Source organism: Pogona vitticeps, chromosome 8, assembly GCF_051106095.1.
Source record: "Pogona vitticeps strain Pit_001003342236 chromosome 8, PviZW2.1, whole genome shotgun sequence".
Taxonomy (NCBI): Eukaryota; Metazoa; Chordata; class Lepidosauria; order Squamata; family Agamidae; genus Pogona; species Pogona vitticeps.
The window spans coordinates 30204011-30215935 of record NC_135790.1 but is presented as its reverse complement, the minus strand read 5'-3'; the positions used below and the strand labels follow the sequence as shown (position 1 = coordinate 30215935).

Genomic DNA, 11925 nt, shown 5'->3' with positions numbered 1-11925 from the left:
TGCTGGCAGCCTCATGCCGGAGGACCCTAGCCATTTCAAACACCCCCCCAGGCTTCCCGGCTGTGGGAATTAAAAGCTCGGCTCCTAAACGGCTCCTGCTCCATGGCGGGGGGGGGTCATATCCTGAGAGGGACCGAGGAGGAGGAGGAGGAGGACGAGGTGGAGGTGGAGGAAGAAAAGGAAGGGCGCCTCGCTCTCCCAGGGACTGGGGAGGAGGAAACCTCCTCGTGTCTTTTTTTCCTGGTTCGTCTCCCAACGTTAAAGAGGACGACTGCAATTCAATGAACTTTCGGTGCTTGTCTATTTCACCTGCTTTTTATTAGTAACCCCCCTCCCCTTTTCTCCTTTATCTGCCACTTGTAAAGGTGGTCTTAGATATCTGTAATTTCTCATTTGAACTAAGTGTCCTTTCTTTAAATTAAAATATTTGTGTGCCTTAATAAGATTACTGCATGAAACGGTAATAAATAAATATAGTAATAAATGGTTATTATTGTTGTAGTTATTGTTATTGTTATTCTTATTATTATTGCTTTTTGCCCTACTGTCCACGCTGTAACAGGCGGCAATTTATTTCTTTATTCTATTTATACCCCGCCTATCTGGTCATTTTGACCACTCTAGGCAGCTGTTTAATTTGTACACTGTTTAATTGATAAGGTACCAGATGTCTGCGCCTGGATCTTCTTTACCATTGTCCACGTCCCGTAGCTAAAGTAAGAGAAGAAACTCATGGTCCCAACGCCGTTTCCTGAAGTCTAAAAAGTAACACACGCGCTCAGACAAAAGAGAATGCAGGTGGGGGGGGGAATGAGAATTTTCGGGTTTTATTGGCAACCCCTTTGCACATTCAACAGGAAAATTACCAATGCAAGTTCAGATGTAAAACCGGCCGGCGAGGAATGTACTTTAAAGAACACACTTTACTAGGATATTAAGAAACAGATGAATTTTATTTTTTATTTATTCAATTTGAATCCCGCTCCCCTTAGCCTTAGCGCCACATCATTAGTCTGTGTGGGCTACAGCTCGTAAAACAGAAATAAAAGCAAAAAACATTAAAAACCAATTGCAATGCCTCTTATAAACAACAACAACCACCAGGCGGGACTCCTCTTCTGTGGGTTCAATGATTTCCACGGCAAGAAAAGAGCACCCACTCCCCTAATCCATTGTTCGCATGCCAGGCAGCTCTTTTGGAAGATCCCTTAATTTAAGACTTAAAGGGGTGGCGGTGAGGACACAGGAGAATTACAGTTGGCCATCGTGTTCTCCTAGAGAAAAAAGAAAAGAAGGAAAGGAAATGAAAATGCAGGCCTTCTCTCTCAAAAGGGAGACGTCCGCTCTAGCCCTTCCTCTCGGAGGGCCGGCCCTTCGCCTCCCGGAAAGCGCGACGCTCTAGCAAGAGGCGGGGAGACGGTTCCTCTTCTGGCCTTTGGGTGGGGTGGCCTATCTATCGAACCTGGTCTTTCATGGGTAACCTTCCCTTCCCCCACTTTCCTCCTTTATCAGCCGCTCATAAACTGTCAGTTCTTTGAATTGGAACATTTGTGTGCCTCGGTAAGAGGACTGCCCCGCACGCGAGTTGGTCATTCGGGGGGGGGACCGGGGGGGGGGACGCCAACAACAGGGACGCCCGAAGTGAGGATGGGAAAAGGGGAGGCCCTCCGGACGGAAGAATCACGGCCGGAGCGCCGCCGCCGCCGCCGCCGCCTCTCCCCGCTCCTCCCTCTCAGGCGTCCGCCCTCCCCCCCCCCCCCCCGAAGGTCTCCAGGGGGGTCCCACGCGGACACCCCCCCGCCCCCCCCCCCCGCCTGTAGGCCGGCCCTTCCCAGCGGAGAAGAGAGGCTTCTCGAAGCGCGCCCTTCGCGGAAGGCGCCGCCGCCTCGCCCTCTTCTGCCGCCGCCAGGGCGTAAAAACTCAACCCTACCACAGGGGAGCGGGTGTACTACAACCCCCAGAAACACTCGGGGGCCGCGCCGTGTTGGGCGGAGGAAACCTCGCGAGATCCCTCGCCGGGCGGGCGGGCGGGCGGGCGAGCGGTCCCTGGTTCCTATGGCAACCGGAGGGCCGGCGGCAGGGCACCCAGAGCGGCGCCGGGGCGCCCGAGGTCGAGGACGGAGCGCCTTCCCTTCGTCGTCGGCGGCCTCGGCCTGGGGCCCGCGCGCTCCTGTCCCGCTGGCAGTGGCCCCGAGGACGCGGACTCTCGGCAACGGCCTTCCCTTGGCGAGGGAGCGACTCCGGGCCTCCTCGGCGGCCTCCGCGCGGTTCTGCCGGCCTACCTGCCGAGGCCTTGCCTGGCGGGGGCGGCCATGGCCGGGGCCCCCCTCCGGGTCGGGGACCAGCTCATCCTGGAGGAGGACTACGACGAGACCTACATCCCGAGCGAGCAGGGTGGGGCTCCGTCGGGGCTCCGTCCGGCTGCCTCACCTCACGGGGGTGGGGAGTGGGGGGTGGGTCGAGGCGAGGCTGGCTTCGGGATGGGCGGGCGGGCGGGCGAGGCCAGCGGGTGAAGCCTAGGCCGGGACAGGGACAGGGACTGGGAGCCCCTTCTGCTCGGGAGCTGCTCTGGCGGCGCTGGCCTTGCCTTCTCGGTGCTCACCCCCTCTCCGCCACCCACACCCCTCCCTCCCTCCCTCACACACTACACCACACCACACCAGGGTGCCCTGGCACGATCCACAGGCAGTCTTATTCCCCCCTCCCCTTTCTCCTATGCTTTTCTATCAGAAATCAACGAGTTTGCCCGGGTGATTGGAATTGATCCTGAGCATGAGCCGGAGTTGATGTGGTTGGCGCGAGAAGGCATTGTAGCCCCTCTGCCTGCAGAATGGAAACCCTGGTAAGAGAAGAAGAGGCCCTTGCCTCCGGCGGGGGGGGGGGGGGTGTCGCCTGCTGGGCTTGTACCCACAGGCGCTCTGAGTGGACCCCTTTGTGGGGCACCCAGCGAGACCACTGCCAGGTCTGGAGTCAAGAGCTTCCCTTTGCAAGGCCAGCGAAGCCTTGCCTGCTCATACAGCAGAAGAAAATGAGAGTGACTACATCTAGTCTTAGACTGTTTGGAAATGTGGCTTTGCTCTGCAAACAAATACCTTTGGGCTACATGCAAGTTGACAGATGATAGGAGCAGATTATGCTACAGGGAGAGTTAGCCATTTAATTTTTTTAGGTTTTTGATTCATGAAAGATCTACGCTTCCTTGAACTAACTTATCAGCAGACATAACAAATAAGACACAATGTAAAGAAGATGTATAGGAATAGGTGTTTAGAATTCTTGAAACAAAAAAAATAAATAAACATATAAATAAATAAACTGTGTGCTTTTGTATCACTTAAAGATAGATGTGAAGAGGGAGGGCTTCAGTGCCAGTTGAAAAGTTCAGTAGGAAGGACAAAGCGTGACTCTGCTTTAGAGTCTGTGTCTTACTGCTGTGTTTTAAGGCCAACTCGCATTAGAAATGTGTTGGTAAACTGTATAAGGTCAGGATCCTCTTGGCAGTAGTGCATGTTTTATGTAATTGTCACTGCTAATTGAGGTAGGGCCATGTGCCTTAGTTTTAAAATTTGAGGTAGGACCAGGCGTGTAACGGAAGCATGTCCTGGCACCTCATAAGTCAAAGCAAGCTAAGGAAATCTTTTGTGAACATGAATAGGATTTTGGTCTATGGGATAGTTGTTTTCAGAATGTCTGGGCCATAGCAATGTGTAGATTTTTTTTATGCACTAACTACTGAATTCTAAAGCAGGCCTCATGTAAATTTTCTACGGGTGCCTCTACTTTGGAGACAGACCATTATGTGTTTTATGGTGCCCTGGACTGTAGTTGCAGCTCATGTAGAAAGCACCTCAGCCCCTGTTGCTCCCTCCTGCTGTGCCTTTCTGAAAGTGAAAATCCTGAAACAACCCGAAGCTGTGGCACCTAGGCTTTCTAGCATGTCAACATTATTTTTTTTCTGGAATAAGGTTTCAGCTTCTTCATCTGGATATTTTCTGACTGCCATTTAAAAGCATGATCATTCTATATACTTTGCTGGTGTTGCTTTTTCTTATTTTCAGCCTCCTGGATTACCGTATCCGAAGTGCTGCCTGCCACTTTTCCTCTGCAGGAAGCATGATAAGTAGATATGGAGGTAGAAGCTTCAAGGAATCTGATCAAACTAAATCCCCCTGCAGAGGAACTGAGGGGTTCACCATAACTTTTTAAAAAATATATTTTTATTGTATTTTTTCTACTTTTCCATCCGTTGCAACCAGAGTGATTTATTACAATATATTACATTCATTTAATCTTATCTTATACTCTCTAACATAGTATTGATGTAATCTCTTCTACTTAAGTTGTTGTAGATTTCATCCAAGTATAAAGAGGTTCCCATTTGTTATTATCCAGTCTGTCATTTAATGTATCTGTCAAAATATCCATTTCTGCTAGTTCCAAAATCTTTTCAATAAATTCCTTCTTTGTCGGAATCTCTGTCATCTTCCACTTACTGGCATATACAATTCTAGCTGCCGTTATCAAGTGTAAGGTCAGGAATGTCTTGTTTTTTTTTCAAGTATAGGTGGTAATGTATTCAGTAAGAAGCTTCCTGGTGTCAAAGCAATTTTAACCCTTAAAATTTTCTCTATCATTTCATGAATCATTTTCCAAAATTCCTTGGCCTTACTGCACGTCCACCACATGTGATTGACGCTCCCTACATTTTTTTCACATTTCCAGCACTTGTTAGAAACATTTTTATACCTTTTTGTTAATTTCTCTGGTGTTACATACTATCTATAAAACATTTTATAAATATTTTCGTTTAGATTTTTAGATTTAGTCATTTTAATATTTCATTCCCAAATTTGTGACCAGGCGCTTAATTCGCTATTATGTCCTATATTTTGAGCCCACTTTACCAGGCAATCCTTCACAATTTCATCTTCCAAATGGAAAAAAGGGGGTTCACCATTACTACCTGTTCCACTCACTTGCCTCTGACGAAGGTCGCTTTTCCAAGCATTAACTGGACTTGATGGTGTCTTCATGAGACTTGGCATTAGTTTGCTATGAAAGTAGAGTTGCTGTGTATTCATGTATGTATGTGTATATAGATATATGTTTATATCTTTTTTTTCCTAATTTCATGCCTGTTTTCAGCCAAGACATCACTGGAGATATCTATTACTTCAATTTTGCAAATGGTCAGTCAACCTGGGACCATCCATGTGACGAGCGCTACCGACAGCTTGTAATTCAAGAGAGGGAAAAATTGCTGGACCATGGAGGCCTCAAAAAGAAAGACAGGAAAAAGAAGAGAGAGAAGAAGAAAGAGAAACAGGAAAGAGAGTTCCTGAAATGTCCAGCTGTGAGTATCCTAGTTCCAGGAAGGGACAGCTGAGGCTAGTCTTGGGGAGAACGCAGGCCTGTTGCATGTCCCCTGCTGTCCCCAGGCTGGTCCATTTCCACCTTCCTTCTGTGGAAAGCCCAGCCCTCATTAGTCCTGTCTGGGTCTCTGCAGTTCTGTGCATATGCTCACCAGAATGTGCAAGAGTACAGTGTGCATAGTAGCCCTATGTGTTTGAACCCCTGCATCCTCAGCTTGCAGCCTTGGGGCAATGACTGACATAAGCTGAAAGGACATTGATCTTTCAGTGAAGTAATGGTGAAGACAGCTTGGTTTCAGGTAAAACAAAAAAAAAAGTGTGCTGCTTACATACCTCCGCATAGTGCTTAAAGCACTCTGAGAGGTTTACAAATTAATTACGCAGGGTACACATTGCTCCCCCCCACCCAGTGAGCTGGGTACTAACTCATCTTCTCAGAAAAGCTGAAGGGCCAAGGGGGTGCACAGAAATGTGTAACCATTTGGCCCTCAGCCCATGAGGAATGCAGGCTTGCACAGGGACACATTACTTTCCCCTGTTAATCCTTGTGCTTTCTGGAGAGCACATGGATTAGATTTACTTTTAGTTCCCTGTCCAGATGAAAAATGCTACTTTAGTTCTTTCAGCCTTACACCAGTCTCTGTCCACTGACCTCAGGCTAATTTTTGTACTTGTTCAATGTACAGTGGTGCCTCGCTTAACGAGTGCACTGTTTAACGAAGAATCCACATAGCGACGCATTTTTTGCGATCGCATTGCGGCATTTTGAATGGCAAAACATTGCATTGCGATGATCAGTAAGCATTTCGCTTACCGATCTTCGCATTGCGATGTTCTAAAAACAGCTGATTGGCGGTTCCAAAATGGCCGGCAGAAGAAAAAAATGGCCGCCCGCTCCATTTTCGCACCCTGCCCTCACTTACCGGGCGGCGAAAATGGCGGCCGGATGGGGGAATCTTCGCATAGCGTTGAGTTTTCACCCCATAGGAACGTTTTAAACGGAGTTTAATGCGTTCCTATGGGTCCCCCCCCCCCGCATAGTGACGAATCCGATTAGCGACATTAATCCTGGAACGGATTAACGTCGCTATGCGGGGCACCACTGTAGCTAATCAGGCTGGCCCATGGGCCAAACTGACCAGGCATGCCGACTTTGCAGTGCTGTGAAACATGGTCTTCTGATAGATAGCCCAGTGCTGTTCACCTGCCCATATTCATTTATGTTTTCCCGCAACCTCTTTTAATGCGAGCAGAGAACATACAGAGTTTGACTCCAACTCAACTATTGTGTGTTTTCGCCCATATTCTGCATTGTACTGTTGGTCTGCCTGTGGCTAGCTACTCTCATTTACAACATTTGAGCCCAAGTAGGAAACCACCCACCCACCTAATGATCCCTGGCCAGCTTTCAGAAAGACACACCTTGGAGCTGTAGAAGGATGAGGAGAAGTTAAACAGAAGAATCATGCCTATGGAGTTTAGCTAGTAACAGTGTTAGTCTGTAGTAGTAAAAACAAAACCAGAAATCTTGGTGTATTTTTGAGACTAACTTATCTTTGCCCCAAAAGCTTTGGTGCATTCATGCACACGTCTTCAGATGTATTTATCTGAATATGTGTGCTGAGACACAAAAGCTTATGAGAAATAAAAACTCATTATTTTTAAAGGTGCTACAACACTTCTGGTTTCTCTCCTGTTTTTGGACGTAGCAGATTAGTGATCCCGACCTCTGGCTGGGCTCCCGCAGAAGGCTTTGTCCTTGGCTGAAGGACTAGCATTTGTTTACAGTTTGACAAACGGTGTGAACCTGTAAGTGACCTAATAACAATTGCTTTCTTAGGACGTGCTGTCACAGCCGGGGATACTTCCATCGACATCTTTTTATAGAGTTTCGTCTCCTGTCTTTTCATCAGAGCTGGCCACTCCTGACCAGGAGAAGGAGAACAAGTTGATGAAAAGAAATGAGTCCTTTGCGAAGGGCCCCAAGGGAAAGTCTGCAGGGATGTTGTCTGACTCAGGTGACTTGCCCAGGCATTTCTCAGGCCTGGCATCAGCTAAACTGCATCCCCTTCTGCCAGGAAAGTCAAACCGCACTCGCCAGATCCTGGCAGATGTAGAGAAGATTCTTGGAAGAACTTCATCTTCCAACAGAGTAGATTCTGGTCCCCAACCACACCAAGATGTGACTGCAACAGACAGACAGACAGCTGCCACTGTTTTTTCAAACTCTGAGCCTGAGAATTTAGAGTTCACCAATGTCTCAAAGCCTCTTTCGGAAACATTAAAAGTATCTTCTCTGACACCCAAGGGTGCTAAAACTGGGCTAGATATGCAGCGGAATGTAGAAACGAGCCTGTTCTTGGAAGGGGAGAAGCTGGGCAGGGACCAATGGGATGGGCACGTTGAAGGAGGCGGTTGCTGCCCATCACCTGTGGATTCCTCCCCTGGAGGGAGGGCATCTCGGCCTGTCAGCGGTGTTGTCAGCCGGGATGGAATGTCTCTACCCATCTCTGAAAGGGAACTGGGGCTTCCTCCTAGTGCTGTTTCTTTAGAGGAGTCACTTGGCCCCATGTCTGAGACCAATGCCCTTGAGAGAGACAGTGAGCTTGGGTCTCTTGCTAAACCGAAAGAAGGTAAAGGGAAGAAGAAACTTCTGGAGCAATATGAATCCACAGAACTCGGCATGAGTGGGAGAGAAAGTGTACAGCAAGCTGTTGTTCTCAAGCTGGACTCCCAGCTGCCCCCTTTCTCTATACCGGGAGTAGAGACTGACACGCTGGCAGCTGCTGTGCCAGGTGAACCAAAAGATCAAGAGATACCTGGATCAAACCTGAACTCTGGTGATGGTGGCAGCAGTAGTGTGATGACCAGCTTGGCTGACCACCTAGCTTCACAGGTGTTGGGGGAAGTAGACAATTTCTCCTGGGATCTCCAAAGCTCTCATGAAAGTGACCACCTCATGGAACAACTGACTGTTCCCAAGAGATCTTTTCCAGATGCTCTTCATATCCAGGCACAAAGCTCCCCTGATGAGTGCTCTGAAAGCGAGTGCTGCTCGGAGGAGCAGATGTTCTGTAAGAATATGATGAAGAGATCAGGAGGAGCAGAGTCTGGACCAGAACAACCAGGGGCAGGCCAGAATGCGGAGCCTGATTTGACTCGGGAGATGGTCAAAGGAGCAAACACAAGGCCTCAGCAAGGAGTGGCAACCTTTCAGCCAGTGGAGCAGCAGAGGAGTGGCAAGGATAAAACGAGCATCATTCCAGAGAGCCAAGAAGGAGGACAGCTAGGGCAGAATAGAGTATCAACAGATGATGGTAGTCAGCCTGAGCTTCTGCCAGGAGACCAAGAGGTAGGCATCTTAGATCTGGTTCATTTATGACATGCTGAGAGCCCTTCTGAAGAGCAGGGAATGATGAATTTGGACCTTCCCCCTAATCCTTACATCAACTTTGATAGGGATGTGGGGCTCAGAGTGGGTGGATGAAAGTTTAAATGGAGTGCCTCTGATTGGTTCAGGGTGCCACTATCTTGTTACAGTGGGGCAACATTTTTGCCTACTTGTCTCCCACATACTCTTCTTTCACTGTGTCCCTTAATGGATGAATCGCTGTGCCTTCTGTAGCCTGACAGCTGCGGGAAGAGTCTTTGTGATGCCATAGATGAAGAGGGAGTGGCAGCTTTGAACCTGCTATGTCCTGATGGGGGAGAAGAAGTGGAAGGCAACAATAAGGTAGAAAGAGCTCTGCCCCGCCTTTCCCCAGCATGGTCTGCTAATTGAGATGGAGCAGATGGCTCCTATCTACCCCTGAAGTAGGTGGGTGGGGTATCTCTGAGGGTGTTCTTTTTAAAAGCATTATCTTCTGAACAGTTGGAGAGCTTTCCATTCTTAGTTCCCAGATGGTACTGGTATGAGTCAAGAGCACATTCATGGAGTTGTGCCCTTAGAGCCGGCCTGAAGCAAACTTTTTGCTTATATTTTTCCAGCATGAGTGCATGGCTGTCATAATTAGCCTGGCAAGCCAGACAGACCAAGGACCCAGTTCATTCAACATCTGGTTCTTCAGCTCAGGACAAGAGTGGATTAAACTGGACATATTTAAAATATGTATATTTGTTTTTAAATATTAAAATTGAAGACAAGAAGCCATCTACCCTGCCCCCAGAATCACAGCATCTGGCACCTGCTTTCAATAGGAGGAAACAGAGTCCTGGGAACTTGTAAAGGGCAAGTCATGCCCCCCAGTGGTCCAGATTAAAATTGCAGGTTGGAACATTGCCGGAAAGAAAATACAGTACTGTACAGTACTGTATATGGAAACAGTGCCCATGCAAACATGATGTCTTTTCTTTTGGTGCTCTTACATCTTAAGTCGAGTTTCCTTGGTTTAAATGCATCCATCCCAAAGGGCAAAGGTGGCCCATCATTACTCACTGAGAATAGTTAATCTTGATGGATTTTTAAAAAATTGATGAAATAAAGAATTTACAGCCAGTGGCTAGTTTCCAGGAACATTTCTAATTCCTCTTTAAAGCTGCCCATCCAAACACAGCAGCCATTGCCATTTGCTGTAGTAACCAATCATATGGTTGCAGAGGAACACCATGATGCAGGGCGTGTGCAGTGCCAAAGGAAACACCCTTCGTTTGCCTGCCCTACACTCCTAACCAGAGCTGTTTCCCTATTCACATAGTCTCTTCCTACAGTTATATTTATGCTATTGATCTCAGTCAAGTTTTCTTTCAGGGACGAAACCTGAGGGTATTCTCTAGCTTGTCCTGTGACTGAGCAATGGTTCCATTGTGTACACCTGGGGATTTACAAACTGTTTTGTTGCAGGCACATAGGAAGTGTTATGTAAGACCTCAAAGGGGACTCTTAACTTCCCTCCTTTGTGGTTTTCAGGAAAACCAAGTGGCTTATGTTAGGATGGGGAAATAGCAAAAACAATAACAAAAACAATAGTCATTTCATATGCTGTGGATTTCCAAAGGCATATGATGTGCATTGCCTTGTTCCATTTCAAGCAAGCCAAGCATGGGTTTGTCTGAGTCATGATCTTCCCCAATTCACGATGCAGAAGCTACTATACTTACTTCTGTGTGGTAAATTACATTCTACCACTTCAGAAGGAGGCAACATTGAGAGATCAGTCCAGAGCTATCCTCTCAGCATTTATCCACAATCCCCAGAAATATCTCTTCCCTATATTGGCCTGAACAAGACAGGGAGGAGATCAGAGACTCCTTTTGTGCCATTTGGCCCTCAGTGTCAGTTTTTTCCAGAACTAACAATGTAGAGCTGGCAGTCTCACATCCTTGTTGTATGTCCAGGGTCCCAGGGGAAGAGCCAGGCTTCTTGAGAATGTGCACATGGATGTCAGTGCCCTCGGTGCCAGCTTTGATGATGAGGTATGTGCTCATTATTTGGACAATTTGCTCTTCCTGAAAGGAGGAAAGATATCTTTTTTGGAATGTCCCATAATGAACAGTCATGTTGGGGAGTACTGTGGCTAAAGCGAATACCAAGGAGGGGTCATTCTGCAGTCACTATTGTGATGATACATAACAGACCTGATGGAAATAACAGAGAGAACCGCGAGGAATTGAATCTCCCAACCTCTGATTCCACAGCCAGATGCATAAACCCCTGAGCTATCCAGGCAGCTCCCCCTTGTTTACAAGTTAGTACAACATTTGAGCCTTCACAATACTTCTTAATGAATTAAACTACAACTTTGAAACTACCTGGCCTATTTAATGGTGTCTGGATGTCCATTAGTTGTTTCTAATCCACTGTATGATTTGAAAAAAAAATTCCCTGAAAAAGTTAAGCACTGGGAGATTTTCAACAGAAATTTTTCAGTCCTACCTGAGTGAACTGATAGCAAGGAAAAAAATAGGAGTATACAAGGTTGGTGACTGCCCTGTATGTCTGTTTTTGTTCTAGTCTGCTGAACAGGCTGGTCATGTGAAAGAACTGCATTCTTCTGGCCATTTGGAACCTGAGCCACCTGTTACTGAGGTGAGTCAATGTGCAATAAATTAGGGCAAGAGAGAAAAGAAGCAGAAGAAGCCACAGCAGTGCAAGAAAGGAAACAAGGACCTCTTGACCTTTAGGAAACAGATGAGACTGGATGTGATGCTGAGTCACGTCATTTGGCTGCTTGTTTCCACCATCTTTGTTCTTCATCTGGGAATTAAGTTTACTTAAGGAGAACACATCCCTAGGGAAGTGTGTGTGTGGGGGGGAGAGGTGACAACCTTGCATCTGCAGAACTGAGTTTTCTAGCTTACCGCTGATATTTTTGTGGTCCTTGCATGGTCTTGTTCAGCTCTTTCCTATGTCATGGAATTTTCCAGAGGTTAACGGACACTGTAATGGCCAGGTGGCCAGACCAAAAGTGGGCAACGCTGGTTGGGGGTTGGGGAGTGGAGTCCCTCGGCTGTGGTTGGCATGCCTGCTGACTACCTTCCAAGTTCTGATCCCTCCCTTTTGCATACATAGTTGGTGCAGGATAACAGAGCAGAGGCTGTGCCCAGGTTAGTTTTT

The 11925-nt window shown here is 47.4% G+C and overlaps 1 protein-coding gene and 1 long non-coding RNA gene across 5 annotated transcripts in view; one reads left to right on the top strand and one right to left on the bottom strand.

The window, feature by feature from the left end:
• Positions 1 to 934: 934 nt before the first annotated feature.
• On the bottom strand, positions 935 to 2422 carry LOC144584108 (uncharacterized). Its single transcript, XR_013538167.1, has 2 exons — positions 2283 to 2422; positions 935 to 1274 (listed from the first exon to the last, which is right to left on the bottom strand). It is a non-coding gene; the product is annotated as an uncharacterized LOC144584108 (long non-coding RNA).
• Positions 1272 to 11925, top strand: part of CEP164 (centrosomal protein 164) — a 32558-nt gene continuing 21904 nt past the window's right edge. For 3 of the 4 annotated variants that reach the window (XM_078379561.1, XM_078379560.1, XM_072979066.2), the window contains exons 1-7: positions 2259 to 2394; positions 2731 to 2842; positions 5146 to 5353; positions 7213 to 8724; positions 8998 to 9105; positions 10707 to 10784; positions 11323 to 11397. In XM_078379561.1, coding sequence (XP_078235687.1) covers positions 2313 to 2394; positions 2731 to 2842; positions 5146 to 5353; positions 7213 to 8724; positions 8998 to 9105; positions 10707 to 10784; positions 11323 to 11397 — 2175 coding nt within the window. In that variant the 5' untranslated portion in view covers positions 2259 to 2312. Of the gene's footprint in view, positions 1561 to 2258; positions 2395 to 2730; positions 2843 to 5145; positions 5354 to 7212; positions 8725 to 8997; positions 9106 to 10706; positions 10785 to 11322; positions 11398 to 11925 lie in introns of those variants that run through there. The other variant, XM_078379562.1, reaches the window with a different exon arrangement.